Source organism: Anomaloglossus baeobatrachus, chromosome 11, assembly GCF_048569485.1.
Source record: "Anomaloglossus baeobatrachus isolate aAnoBae1 chromosome 11, aAnoBae1.hap1, whole genome shotgun sequence".
NCBI classification, from domain to species: domain Eukaryota; kingdom Metazoa; phylum Chordata; class Amphibia; order Anura; family Aromobatidae; genus Anomaloglossus; species Anomaloglossus baeobatrachus.
Genome location: NC_134363.1, coordinates 22,335,581 through 22,351,456, shown reverse-complemented (window position 1 = coordinate 22,351,456; position 15,876 = coordinate 22,335,581). Strand labels below are relative to the sequence as shown.

Below are 15,876 nucleotides of genomic sequence, written 5' to 3'. Positions count from 1 at the left end.
GAAGAAAGCATCAAAAGTACAAGACCGCATTATATAGGAGATAGCACATCATGAATTGTTATACTGTTATAATATAAAGACTTCATCATTATTATCTTTATAGCTTGTGCTCATGCAACCATGGATTTTACCATCATTATTGGGATAGTAATTGGAAATATTGGTGCCCTCGTCCTCATTTTTGTGGGAACCTACTTCTTTATGAAGAAAAAAATGGAAAACAGACAATTAGGTAAGAAGATATCGTATCTGTTCAATACTTGTCTTCCTATCTCTATTAATGAGCTGTGAACTGTGACATCCTCTCACTATCCTAAATCACACTATAATGGTTGCTGCATTCCCTGCCTTGGCTTTTATACAGTCTCTATTCATCCCACTTGTTTGGCTGTGCGAAAGCTACAAGGCATTATGGAGAAGACTTTGCTGTTGTTTCTGAGGTCATGTAAACCTTCTCTGACTGTTACAATCATCTGCAGTTTGTAAAATGGCATTAGACATCCGAGTGCAAACCAATGAATTCCATACACACGTAGACTTGTGTATGGGTGCGCTCCATCCAATATACACTGACAATGGTAGCATGCTGGAATTTTTTTTCTCATGCTAGATCATCATGAGAAAAATAAAGCGTTGGTCGGCCCTGCAGCCTTAGCGTAATATTGGTCCGAGGGCTCTCCAATAAAACATCAGATAGCACTCATCCATGTAACAGTGAGGAAAATAAGAGTTTGATCTGCTGCTAATTTTGCAAGTTTTCTCACCTACAAAGAAGGGAGAGGTCTGTAATTTTTATCGAAGGTATACTTGATCTGTGACAGACTGAAAAACAAAAATCGAGAATATCACAATGTATAATTCTAACCTCTCCCTCATGGCCAAGACCAAAGAGCTGCCTAAAGACATAAGGGACAAAATTGTAGACCTGCACAAGGCTGAGATGGGCTACAGTTCAATAGGCAAGCAGCTTGGTGAGAAGACAACAACTGTTGGAACAATTATTAGAAAATGGAAGAAACACAAAATGACTGTCAATCTTACTCAGTCTGGGTCTCCATGCAAGATCTTGACTCAGGAGGTGAAGTTGATTCTGAGAAAGGTCAGGAATCAGCCCAGAACTACATGGGAAAACCTGGTCAATGACCTGAAGAGAGCTGGGACCACAGTCTCAAAGATTATGATTAGTAACTCACTACGCCGTCATGGATTAAAAACCTTCATGGCACACAAGATCCCTCTGCTGACGCCAGCACGTGTCCAGACCTGTTTAAAGTTCACTAATGACCATCTGGATGATCCATAGAAGACATGGGAGAAAGTCATGTGTTCAGATGAGACCAAAATAGAACTTTTTGATGTTAACTCTATTTGCCGTGTTTGGAAGCACAAGGATGAGTACAACCCCAAGACCTTTGTTCCACCCTTGAAACATGGAGGGGAAACATCATACTTTGGGGTTGCTTTCAGCAAAGGAAACAGGGCAACTGCCCTGCATTGAAGAGAGGAAGGATGGGGCAATGTAACACAAGATTTTGGCCAATAACCTTCTATCCTTAGTAAGATCATTGAAGATGGGTCATTGCTGGGTTTTCTAGTATGAGAATAATTTGAAACACACAGCCAGGGTAACTAAGGTGCGGCTCCATAAGAAGCATTTCAAGGTCCTGGAGTGCACTAGCCAGTCTCCAGACCTGAACCCAAGAGAAAATCTTTGAAGGAGCTGAAACTCAATGTTGCCCAGTGACAGCTGAAACCTGAAAGATCTTGAGAAGATGTGTATGGAGGAGTGACCTGAAATATATGGAGAAGACCTGTAAAGATCTGTATGGAGGGGTGACCTGAAAGACCTGGAAAAGATCTGTATGGAGGGGTGAGCTGAAAAAAGACGTGGAAAAGTTAGTTATGGTGAAAAGGTTTTACAGTCGACTATAGGTCAATTGTCATAAATCCGAGTCACAATTTATGGAGTTTAATTCTGAGGACAACCCCAGAGATTAGGTACTGAAGATCTGTATCTATGGCAAATTAGCCACTAGATACAGCCCAAGTCTAAACTATCTATGGATTGATCGATACCTCTCCCTGGTAACTGGACCTTCTCCCATTGAGAGAGAGAGAGAGAGAGAGAGAGAGAGAGAGAGGGAAAAAAAAAAAAATCCCGGATCCGGATCGTGCACCCCAAATCTTGGGTACTGGTCGTACTCGGATCGGACTCGCGAACCGTGCTGATCCGGATTTTGCCAATCCGGGTCCGCTCAACACTAGTTCTTGAATATTGGGAACATTCTGGATACCGACTACCTGTTCCATCTTATAAACACAGGATTATACCTCTTTGAAAATAACCCAGGACCACAGCTGTATCAGCTTATTGAGATTGCCATTCCAGTTTCCTTTGTCAAGAATGATGGACACATGAATGGTTGTATATACGCCAATTTGATACATTTTGTATGATGTTACTGATCCCTGAAGAACCTCCTTCTGGGGAAGAGAAACGTGTCGGGACAAGTTCTTTAGTGATGTAACGTAACAGTAATAATATATTGGGTGTATTTTTTGTTTCTTTTTCTCCTTTAAACTTTGAGTCATAAAAATTAATTTGACTTATGCCTAAACTCTCTCGCTATATCATAATAGGTAAATGATACACAACAGGGGTTATGCATAACATCTAACTAAGATCCTTGTGATCCAAATGGCTATATTATTATATTAATATTGTCTGGGGCTGTATTTAGAATTAAATTCCTTTAGATCTATTAGTACCTAGTCAATCTATACATAGTTTAGACTGGGGCTTTATCTAGTGGCTAATTTGCCATAGATACAGATCTACAGTCCCTAATCTCTGGGGTTGTCCTCAGAATTAAACTCCATAAATTGTGACTCGGACATATGACAATTGACTTATAGTCGACTGTAAAACCTTTTCACCATAACTATAGCCCGACTGTGTCCTTATTAGAGTTGAGCGCGGTTCGTGGTTCGTGGTTCTCCAGTTCTAGGCTCGAGTGATTTTGGGGCCTGTTCTAGATCGAACTAGAACTCGAGCTTTTTGCAAAAGCTCGATAGTTCTAGATACGTTCGAGAACGGTTCTAGCAGCAAAAAGCAGGGCTTTTTACAGCTACAGTGTGCAGGAGCCATCGCTGAAAGCCTGCCAGAAGCTGGTAACCAAGATAAACATCGGGTATCCAACCAAAGCGCTTTGGTTAGTAACCCGATGTTTATCCTAGTTACGTGCAGGAAGCCCACACTTCCCCGCTCAGCTCGCTCCACCCCATCCTGCCCGTGGCATGTACACATACACACACACACACACACTCACACACACACACACACACACACACACACACACACACATGGCCCCGCTCGGCTTACCTGCGGTGATGAAGTCCCGCCATCCCGACCTCAGCGCTGTCACTGTCCTCTATGGCTGCCACTTGTCACATCCCTTCTCTCGCTTCCGACCCGAGACTGACTAGCGGTGATGTCACGGGCCTCTCGCGATACTTGGAGTGAAGGCGCCGGTCATTGAACTCAGTGACAGGGGCTGTCAGTGTGCTGGAGATCAGCGCAGGTAATGTACCTCACTGACAGCAGCACTTGTCATCCCCTGCAGTTACCTGGGCTGACCCATTGATGTTAGCTCAGGTCACTGCACTGCTCTCCCAGCCAATGGGGAACATCCTGCTCTTCATTGACTGGGACAGTGTGGATCGTCATGGCAACCCCTTGGATTACACCAGACCTGGATTTGTTTTTCATTCTAATAAATTGGTTAAAGAGGGAATGTTTTGGGGAGTGTTTTTTCAAATAAAAATGTGTTTGTCGTCTATTTTTTTTTTTATTACTGACTGGGTTGGTGATGTCGGGTATCTGATAGACGCCTGACCTCACCAACCCCAAGGCTTGGTGCCAGGTGACATTACACATCTGGTATTAACCCCATATATTACCCCGTTTGCCACCGCACCAGGGCGCGGGATGAGCTGGGGCGAAGCACCAGGATTGGCGCATCTAATGGATGCGCCACTTCTGGGGCGGCTGCGGCCTGCTATTTTTAGGCTGGGGAGAGTCCAATAACCATGGACCTCCCTAGTCTGAGAATATCAGGCCCCAGCTGTCTGCTTTACCTTGGCTGGTGATCCAATTTTGGGGGGACCCCTACGTGTTGTTTTTTTTTTAAATTATTTATTTAATTTAAAATAACAGCGTGGGGTGCCCTCAGTTTTGGATTACCAGCCAAGGTGAGGTTGCCAGCTGTGGTCTGCAGGCTGCAGCCGTCTGCTTTACCCTAGCTGGCTACAAAACTAGGGGGAACCCTACGTCATTTTTTTTTAATTTTTTTGGCTAAATACAAAGCTAAGCCCCCTTAGTGCCACATGAAAGGCACCAAAGGGTGCTCCACTTTTTCTCCACTTTTTCTCCACTTTTTCTCCACTTTTTCTCCACTTTTTCTCCACTTTTTCTCCACTTTTTCTCCATTTATTCTCCACTTATTCTCCACTTATTCTCCACTTATTCTCCACTTATTCTCCACTTTTTATCCATTTTTTATCCACTTTTTATCCATTTTTTTATCCATTTTTTCTCCACTTATTCTCCACTTATTCTCCATTTTTTCTCCACTTATTCTCCACTTATTCTCCATTTTTTCTCCATTTTTTCTCCATTTTTTCTCCACTTTTTCTCCACTTTTTCTCCACTTTTTCTCCACTTTTTCTCCATTTTTTTCTCCATTTTTTCTCCACTTATTCTCCATTTTTTCTACACTTATTCTCCACTTTTTCTCCACTTTTTCTCCATTTTTTTCTCCATTTTTTCTCCACTTATTCTCCACTTTTTATCCACTTTTTCTCCATTTTTTCTCCACTTTTTCTCCACTTTTTCTACATTTTTTCTCCACTTTTTCTCCATTTTTTTCTCCATTTTTTCTCCACTTTTTCTCCACTTTTTTACATTTTTTCTCCTCTTTTTCTCCATTTTTTTCTCCATTTTTTCTCCACTTATTCTCCACTTTTTCTCCACTTTTTCTCCATTTTTTTCTCCATTTTTTCTCCACTTATTCTCCACTTTTTCTCCATTTTTTCTCCACTTTTTCTCCACTTTTTCTACATTTTTTCTCCACTTTTTCTCCATTTTTTTCTCCATTTTTTCTCCACTTTTTCTCCACTTTTTCTACATTTTTTCTCCACTTTTTCTCCATTTTTTTCTCCATTTTTTCTCCACTTTTTCTCCACTTTTTCTACATTTTTTCTCCACTTTTTCTCCATTTTTTTCTCCATTTTTTCTCCACTTTTTCTCCACTTTTTCTCCACTTTTTCTACATTTTTTCTCCACTTTTTCTCCATTTTTTTCTCCATTTTTTCTCCACTTTTTCTACATTTTTTCTCCACTTTTTCTCCATTTTTTTCTCCATTTTGTTCTCCACTTATTCTCCACTTTTTCTCCACTTTTTCTCCATTTTTTTCTCCATTTTTTCTCCACTTATTCTCCACTTATTCTCCACTTATTCTCCACTTATTCTCCACTTTTTCTCCACTTTTTCTCCACTTTTTCTCTGTTCTTTTTCTATGGTCGGTCTACCCATTAGCTCTGCCATGCATACTGTAGCTCTACACCTACTGCACATGTTACTTTATGATTGACATCTCTTTCGTACCAGAGCTGTCTAAGCCTACTCTGACCCGATATTTGTCATTACTATATTGTCCTTGTACTGTATTATGACATTTGTATCATGTGTTTCATTTCTTGCTCTGTTGCAATTTTTTTGCTGCATCCCAATTGTACCTCTACATTGTTCGAGTTTATGTTATTGTTCTCTCACTCTTATGTGATACTGATTATTGTCATTTTTCATGATTACATGCAGATAAGTCCAATCTGACGAAGGCTCAGGCCGAAACGTCATTTGTAACTTGTTTTGGACAAAAACATATATGCTTATGAAAAAAAATGTTTTTCTTAATACGGACCAATAAAGAGTGATTTTGCATTACTATCCGTTGTGACTTACTGACTTAGTCTGGGAGATTTAGAGTGCCGAGGTTACTCACTAATTTTATCTATTATTACCTCTGAGCACCTATATACCAGTGAGCAGAGCTTCCTCTACAGTAGTTCTCCTGATTAGGCATGCCCTTACCTCATGAGCAGGGCATTGCAGCTTTGGTAGCAACCATTACGACATGGACTCTGCTGCTGTGGACCCGAGAAGAGTGAGTGCAGATTCATTGCACCCACACTCCTCACATGAAGGGTCCGCACTCCTAGAAAATGGGGGATACGTTCCCTGAGTGTCTCCCCCCCATATTCCAGACGGTCCAGAGTCGTCGTGGGACCCCTTTATTTTTTTTCTTACAATAAATTGGTGAAAGAGGAAATGTTTTGGGGACTGTTTTTTCAAATAAATTTCTTTTGTCGATTTTTTTTTTTTTGTTAGTACTGACAGTTTATGATGTTGGGTATCTAATAGACGCCATGACATCACAAACTGCTGGGCTTGATCTCAGGTGACTTTACAGCTAGTATCAACCCGATTTATTACCCCGTTTGCCACTGCACCAGGGCACGGGATGAGCTGGGGTGAAGCGCCCGGATTGGCGCATCTAGTGGATGCGCCACATCTGGGGTGCCTGCGGCCTGCTATTTTTAGGCTGTGAAGGCCCAATAACTATGGACCTTCCCACCCTGAGAATACCAGACCACAGCTGTCCGCTTTACCTTGGCTGGTGATCCAATTTGGGGGGGACCCTACTTTTATTGTGTAATTATTAATATTTATAAAATGATTATAAAAAAGAGCCTGAGGGGACCTCCACATTGGATCCCCAACCACGGTAAAGCTGCCAGCTGTGGTTTTCAGGCTACAGCCGTCTGCTTTACCCTAGCTGGCTATCAAAAATGGGGGGACCCAACGTCATTTTTTTTTTAACTATTTTTTAAATAGAAAAAATTAATGGGCTACCCTGTATATTGATTGCCAACCAAGGTAACGGCAGGCAGATGGGGGTGGCAACCCATAGCTGTCTGCTTTATCTGCGCTGAGAATCAAAAATACCGCGGAGCGCTACGTCATTTTTTTAAAGATTTATTTTTACAGCACTGTGATGTCCAGCAATCAAAATACAGGGAAGCTCATTTTATTTGTAGTTATTTAAATAAATAATTAAAAAAAATATATATGGGCTCCCACTGCATTTTTTGTATTGCTAGCTAAGGGTAATCCAAGCAGCTACTGGCTGCTAACCCCCACTGCTTGGTGTTACCTTCACTGGCAATGGAAAATCCAGGGAAGCATTTTTTATTTTTTTTGCCAAAAAACTACAAAAAAAGGACGTGAGCTTCACCATATTTTGTATGCTAGCCAGGTATAGCAGGCAGGTGCTGGAAGAATTGGATACAGCGCCAGAAGATGGCGCTTCTATGAAAATGCCATTTTCTGAGGCGGCTGCAGACTGCAATTCGCAGCAGTGGGGCCCAGAAAGCTCAGGCCAACCTGTGCTGCGGATTCCAATCCCCAGCTGCCTTGTTGTACCTGGCTGGACACAAAAATGGGGCGAAGACTACGTCATTTGTTTTCTAATTATTTCATGAAATTCATGAAATAATAAAAAAAGGGCTTCCCTTTATTTTTGGTTCCCAGTCGGGTACAAATAGGCAACTGGGGGTTGGGGGCAGCCGTACCTGCCTGCTGTACCTGGCTAGCATACAAAAATATGGCGAAGCCCACATAATTTTTTCAGGGGGCAAAAAACTTCTGCATACAGTCCTGGATGGAGTATCCTGAGCCTTGTAGTTCTGCAGCTGCTCTCTGTCTGTATGGAGAAGAGCAGACAGCAGCTGCAGAACTACAAGGCTCAGCATACTCCATCCAGGACTGTATGCAGAATTTTTTTGCCCACCAAAAAAATGACGTGGGCTTCGCCATATTTTTGTATGCTAGCCAGGTACAGCAGGCAGCCACGGGCTGCCTCCAACCCCCAGTTGCCTATTTGTACCCGGCTGGGAACCAAAAATATAGGGAAGCCCGTTTTTTTTTAATTATTTCACTTATTTCATGAAATAATTAAAAAACAAATGACGTGGGCTTCGCCCCATTTTTGTGTCCAGCCGGGTACAACTAGGCAGCTGGGGATTGGAATCCGCAGCACAGGTTAGCCTGAGGTTTCTGGGCGCCTCTGCTGCGAATTACAGTCCGCAGCCGTCCCAGAAAATGGCGCTCTCATAGAAGCGCCATCATCTGGCGCTGTATCCAACTCTTCCAACAGCCCTGGAGCCGGGTGGCTTGTTTGGGTAATCATGAGTTAATACTGGCTTTGTTTTACTAGCCAGTATTAAGCCAGAGATTCTTAATGTCAGGCACGTTTGACCCGGCCATTAAGAATCTCCAATAAAGGGTTAAAAAAAACACCACACAGAGAAAAAATACTTTAATAGAAATAAATACACAGACACATTAGAGACTCCATCTTTATTACCCCCTGTCAGCCCTCCACGATCCTGCTCTTCTGTCTTCTTTGTAGTGTAGTAGTAGTGACGATTGTAGTGAGGATGATGTGCACCAGCCCATCACTTGGGGCTGGGGAACCTCATCCTCACTACAATCCTCACTACAATCCTCACTAGTGTAGTAGTAGTGACGATTGTAGTGAGGAAGGATGAGGTTCACCAGCTCATCACTTGGGGCTGGGGAACCTCATCCTCACTACAATGCTCACTACAATCGTGCAGCCTTCACTCCGTGAGTGATCAGTGCTGGCTGTCAGCGGTAACAGCGGTAACGCTAACAGACGCGTTACCATAGCAATGGTGCTCTCGGAGCCGCGGTTAGCGGTGACGTCACCGCTAACTGCGTTGCTATGGCAACGGTGATCTCCGTTAATGACCGGCTGTGTCAGCCGGTCGCTAACGGGACGGGGAGTCGACCGTGTGCTAAAGCATGTCGCCGGTACACGGCGATACACATATGTGCACCGTGTACCGGAGAGATGCACTCGCAGGTCCTACATGACGCGTCATAGTCATGTGACCAGTCTGTAGCCAATGAGATAATAGCCACGTGACTGGTCACATGGCTATTTTGACGTCCCGATAGGTCCTGCATCACTGCTGGCAGTGCCGGTCGCCGGGAGGATTCAGCGATCATCGGATGGAATAGCGGCAGGAGCCAGAGTGCAGAAGGGATCGCGATGACTGGTAAGTGTTATGGCAATGTTTATTAACTGTTTGTGTACATTTATCATGCATTTTTATGTGTTTGTGATTGCCTCCCATTATAGCCTATTGGCTCGAGTTCGGTTCGTCGAACGTTCGACGAACCGAACTCGAACGGGACCTCCGTTCGGCGAACCGCCTCGAGCCGAACCGGGACCGGTTCGCTCATCTCTAGTCATTATTATTATCAAGATTGATGGGTAATATTCAGGTATAAGGCCATCCTTGGGAGAAATGTTATTATTGGTTCACTTGTTGGTGAAATGCTGTCTTTCATATCTGTGAAGTGTTTTAATATGTCCCTTTTTCAAATAATAAAAAGAAATGTTTTCATAACAGAAGCTTATTTGTGAGAATATATATATATATATATATATATATATATATATATATTAATAATTAATATTAGATTATCCACTCAATATTTATGAAAATGCGCTGCACGGTTATTCGACTTAAAAAGGATCTCTTTTCCTAGGAAAGCCATCTCCTGACCTTGGAAAGGAGGAACCAGAATCCACATATCAGGTAAGTGCTGCTTTTGGGAAAGTAACATTATTATTTTTTTATTCTCCGGTGTACGGAAAGTATTTAGGAGAAATAATTATTTTTTGTAAATTAAGCTTCCCAATAAAACATAAAACCAAATGATTATTTCACAGCCTATATTGTTGTCTTCGGTCTTCAGCACCACTCCACTATCTCCTGGCTTCCACTTGATGGGTTGATTTCCTCCTGAAGATTGACAGTTCAAACTATCCTTACAGCTTCACCACTCATCTGAACTGTGCTCTCTCTGATTGGGTGGTGTTCTCCTGAAGATTGACTGTTCAGACCATCGTTACAGCTGCACCACTGGTCTGAATTCTTTCTTTGATGGGGTTGGTGTCCTCCTAAACACTCACAGTTCAGGCCAGCATTACAGCTGCACCCCTGGTCTGACCTGTGGTCTCTTTGATGGGGTTGTGTCTTCCTGAAGATTGACAGTTCAGACCAGCGATAGAGCTGTGCAATGATCTGGACTGTGCTCTCTCTGATGCTATTCTACTGCTATGGTCTGATCCAAAACTTGTAAACTATATAGGAAGCGGCTACTTCTATGCCTTTTTACTGACCCGAGGAGTAAAAGAATAGCACCTCCCAATGGGCAAAATAATTACTGCACAATCCCTTACAATGTCTGTGGCTGAAAACAACCTTCAGAACTAAAACGCTATACATATCTGGTGCATAAAATAGGTGATCAAGAGGTGTGATTTGACAGGCAGAAGAGGGGGAGGTTTCTGCTGCAGCAGGCTGCCTCCCAGTCAGAGACAGAAAAGCATAAACTGCATCCTTCTTTCCAAATAAATTATTTCATATACATTGACATTGAAGGGATTTATGAGGCTGTGTGATTGAGGGGTGGGTAAGCCGCCTCACTTTTGTTTTTAATTTTGTTTTACAGAGCCTTAAAGTTGCAAATTTGTCACTGTGTTCATGAAAAAAATAACATGATTTTTTTTTTTTTTCATTTTTAGGAACTGAAAGGACAAAAAAATGACGTCTACCAGAGCTTTAAAATGCAGTGAAAAATAAATGCACCCAAACACAATGAGGACGCAGCTGTGCTTGGTCAGATTTAACACTAGAACTACTGGACTCGTGACACCTTTATAGAAATACATGGTGCAAAGTAGTCAAACTGACTACCTCAGTAGTTCTAGTGTTAAACTGCAGTGATACAAAACAATACTGGGAACCACTGGAGCACAATGCTGCCAACCATGTAATCCTAATTTCATGTTATGCACCCCAGAACAATCTAAAGCCTCATTCAGAAGTCCACATAGTCAAATCTATTTATGGTCCATGAAACAAGAACGGACCCAGGTCCCATATTCCAGACTTGACAGCCTTGTAGGCATAAAGAAGACTGCCAAGTTCATGTCAGGAGACCAGTGGCCAGTCCATCTATCACGGTCCATAAATGAACTGTGCTACGTGGATCTCTGAATGAGGCTTTACTCCAGCCCTACAACTGACCCAAGACATGAACATCCAAATGAAACTTTACACCAGCCCTACAACTGACCCAAGACATGGACATCTGAATAAGGCTTTACAAAAGCCCTACTACTGACCCAAGACATGGACATCTGAATAAGGCTTTACAAAAGCCCTACTACTGACCCAAGACATGGACATCTGAATAAGGCTTTACAAAAGCCCTACTACTGACCCAAGACATGGACATCTGAATGAAGCTTTACACCAGCCCAACAACTGACCCAAGACATGGACATCTAAATGAGGCTTTACACCAGGCTTACAACTGACACAAGACAAGGACATCTGAATTAGGCTTTACACCAGCCCTACAACTGGCCCAAGACATGGACATCTGAATGAGGCTTTACACCAGCCCTACAAGTGACCCAAGACATGAACATCCGAATGAAACTTTACACCAGCCCTACAACTGACCCAAGACATGGACATCTGAATAAGGCTTTACAAAAGCCCTACTACTGACCCAAGACATGGACATCTGAATGAAGCTTTACACCAGCCCAACAACTGACCCAAGACATGGACATCTGAATGAGGCTTTACACCAGGCTTACAACTGACACAAGACAAGGAAATCTGAATTAGGCTTTACACCAGCCCTACAACTGGCCCAAGACATGGACATCTGAATGAGGCTTTACACCAGCCCTACAACTGACCCAAGACATGAACATCCGAATGAAACTTTACACCAGCCCTACAACTGACCCAAGACATGGACATCTGAATAAGGCTTTACAAGAGCCCTACTACTGACCCAAGACATGGACATCTGAATAAGGCTTTACAAAAGCCCTACTACTGACCCAAGACATGGACATCTGAATAAGGCTTTACAAAAGCCCTACTACTGACCCAAGACATGGACATCTGAATAAGGCTTTACAAAAGCCCTACTACTGACCCAAGACATGGACATCTGAATGAAGCTTTACACCAGCCCAACAACTGCCCCAAGACATGGACATCTGAATGAGGCTTTACACCAGGCTTACAACTGACACAAGACAAGGACATCTGAATTAGGCTTTACACCAGCCCTACAACTGGCCCAAGACATGGACATCTGAATGAGGCTTTACACCAGCCCTACAACTGGCCCAAGACATGGACATCTGAATGAGGCTTTACACCAGCCCTACAACTGGCCCAAGACATGGACACCTGAATGAGGCTTTACACCAGCCCTACAACTGGTCCAAGACTAATATTCCCAGCATGACAGTCATTGAAAAAGAGCCAATATCAATGTTGATGGTCGAGAAATACTAACTGATGAATTAGAGTGCGACGGAGCAAATGAACTATCCTCAAATGAGCAACAAAAAAAGCCGTCCTGTTACAGTAACGGTTAAAAAAAACTGTCAAAAAACTAATTATTTGTATGGTCCAAAAGCACAACAAAGAAGCCCCGATTTTCAAAAATTTGATTAACTAGTTCTTATGTGTTGCCGGTAAAAAAGAATGATGGCACTCCCAAAATGCAGTCTGAACAGTTGCAAAACTGAACATAACAAAAAAAGACAGTTGCACTCTGAAATGCTAAAGCATGAAAACAATGAATGCAAAAATATAGATATGCATTACGTCTTCAGTAAATCTAGGAAAAATTGAGATATTTAGCATACAAAAATGGCCATTTCTATATCTGCCCAGTAGCCATATCAAGGCATATCTCGTATACTGGGAACCTACACTAAACTGAAGTCTTTCTCTGGGTTACAAACCGCCATGTGTATGGGCAAGTAGGAACCTTCTACTGAAGAAAATCACCTGTGGCTAATGGGGGAGGGGTGCACAGTCAGAGGGCATGACTCCATGATCTACACAAAAAGACTGACGGCACTCCCAAAATGCAGTCTGAACAGATGCAAAACTTAACATGACATGTAATAACAAAAAAAAGACAGTTGCAGTCTGAAATGCTAAAGCATGCAAACAATGAATGCAAGAATATAGATATGCATTACTACTTAGGCTACTTTCACACATCAGTTTTTTTCCATCAGGTACAATTCCGAAAAAAACGGGTTAAACGGATCCGGTACCGCATCCGTTTTATCCCCATAGATTTGCATTGTTACCGGATTGTGCCTGATGGCTTTGCGTTGCATCTGGTGTTTTCCGGATGCGGCAAAATTAATTAAAGCGGCGACCGGAGGCAACGTATCTTGCAACGTTTTTTTGTCCGGCAAAAAAACCGCATCGCGCCGGCGTGTTTTACAATGGAAGCCTATGGACGCCGGATCTGGCGCAATGCGGAAAAAAATGGATGCGGCTGCCGGATCCATTTTTGTAAACTGCGCATGCTCCAATGTTTTGAAAAAAACGCATCCAGCAAAAAAGCAGACAAAACGAATGCAAAACGGATCCAACGGATCAGTTTTTTTACGCATCCGGCATAACGGATCTGTAAAAAACCGGATCCGGTGGATACAGTTTTTACATTTTTTGCCGGATCCATTGGATCAGGAAAAAAAAGGATTGTGCCTGAATGCAGAAAACTGATGTGTGAAAGTAGCCTTAAGGAAAACTAGGAAAAATTGAATATTTTTTTTTTAGTCTGTATGTGTTGGGACTGGAAAACTAAAGTTAGACCTACGGTATCTAGAAAATTTTATGTCTTGTGTCCGTAAGGTGCATTTTTTTACTTCTTTAAACTTGGTTAACTATTGTACTGTTTCTCCTTTACCGCACTGTACACTTTTTTCTTTCCCCCTGTTTTGTGTTGCCTTTTTCTTTATTTAATTTCTGATTTTTAATTGATTTTATATGAATTATTGAACTCAAGAAACATATAATTTTATTTCAGTTGTGTGCTGGCTACTTTGGTGAATCAGTGCTATAGTCTTTTTTTACGTACACAGCGTGGATATTTATTTTTGGTTGGTGAACTTTAATATCTTTAATTAAAGAAGTTAAACTAACCTCATCTGCTGTATCGCATGTCTTCACGTAGGTTTCAGGTTTTTTCATTGACCCTTTCTGTAAAAACAGTACAAAACAGAGGTCTTGCATTTCCTACAAAGACTTCATTTTATGGACTGTATTGAGTCCTTTACAGTATACATTTTTTAACTGAAAATATTCTTCCCTGTATTCTGGAATAATCCCTTGTGAAGATCTGAGGTCGTGGGTTGTATTAGTCACCAAGTCAGGTGAACGATGCAACCATTTTTATTGACAATAGTCCCTCTACTCCTCCAGATGACAGATATCAAAAATAGTTCTTAGGATAGTTCCTCAGATCCTGATGACATATATCAGTAATAATTCTTAGGATAGTTCCTCCAATCCAGACGATGAATATCAGAAATAGTCCTTAGTATAGTTCCTCAAATCCAGACCATAACATGTGTATTCAGCTCCAATCTCTATAGTCCATTCATGGTCACCAAGACCTGGCAACAGCAACAGATCCTCGCTCTTTCACATCACAGCATCAAATCACTAACTAAGCATGTGGTTCACTCTTCCACCTCTACTAGGATAAGCCCCCTGGTATAGGTGAGATGATCCCGTCCCATCCCTTTAAACAATTACTACATGTAACTCAAGTATGAAGAAGGTTCCAGAAGCCAAGTCTGAAAGATGGAGGAACAGAGATTTACAGCCCCCCACCAGATACAGGATAAAGTGGATAAATGGTATAAAGATCTGAGGTCGTGGGTTGTATTAATCACCCAGGCAGGCTAACGATGCACCAATTTCTAGTTACAATACACCTTATGTTCCTCCGGATAACGGATGTCAACAATAGTCCTTAGGATAGTTCCTCATATCTAAATGACCAACATCATGATCGTAGCACATGTATCCAGCTTTACAATCATGGGCAACAATACCTGGTCACAGCAACAGATCCTCTCCCCTCCATGTCACAGCATCAACTCACTAACTAAGCATGTGGCTCCCTCTTACGCCTCTACTGGGTCCAGCCCCATGGTTTAGGAGAGATGATCACGTCCTAGCCCTTTAAACAATTGTTAGATGTAACTCAAGTATGCAGAAGGTTCCAGAAGCCAACTATGAAAGATAGGGGAACAGAGATGCACAGCCCCCCACCAGATGCAGGATAAAATGGTTAAATGGTGTAAAGATCTGAGGTCATGGGTTGTATTTAATCACCAAGGCAGACTAACGATGCACACATTTTTATTTACAATACTCCTTAAGTTCCTCTAGACGACAGATATCAACCATAGTCCTTAGGATAGTTCCTCAAATCCAGATGATAGATATCAACAATAGTCCTTAGGATAGTTCCTTATATCTAAATGACCAAAATCATGATCATAGCACGTGTATCCAGCTCCAATCATTATAGTCCATTCATGGTCACCAGGAACTGGCCACAGCAACAGATCCTCTCCCCTCCATGTCACAGCATCAACTCACTAACTAAGCATGTAGCTCACTCTTACATCTCTACTGGGATCAACCCTCTGGTTGAGGAGAGATGATCCCATCCCACCCTTTAAACAATTGTTACATGTAACTCAAGTATACAGAAGGTTCCAGAAGCCATGTCTGAAAGATGAGAGAACAGAAATGCACAGCCGCCCACCAAACGCAGGATAAAATGGGTAAATGGTGTAAAG

At 42.2% G+C, this 15,876-nt stretch overlaps 1 protein-coding gene across 1 annotated transcript in view; it reads left to right on the top strand.

Annotated features, from left to right (window-relative positions):
• LOC142256711 (sialic acid-binding Ig-like lectin 13) overlaps nt 1–14,162 on the top strand; it is a 29,775-nt gene extending 15,613 nt beyond the window's left edge. The window contains exons 7-9 of the mRNA XM_075328563.1: nt 104–232; nt 9,702–9,751; nt 10,744–14,162. Coding sequence (XP_075184678.1) covers nt 104–232; nt 9,702–9,751; nt 10,744–10,794 — 230 coding nt within the window. The 3' untranslated portion in view covers nt 10,795–14,162. The remainder of the gene's footprint in view (nt 1–103; nt 233–9,701; nt 9,752–10,743) is intronic.
• The last annotated feature ends 1,714 nt before the right edge of the window (nt 14,163–15,876 follow it).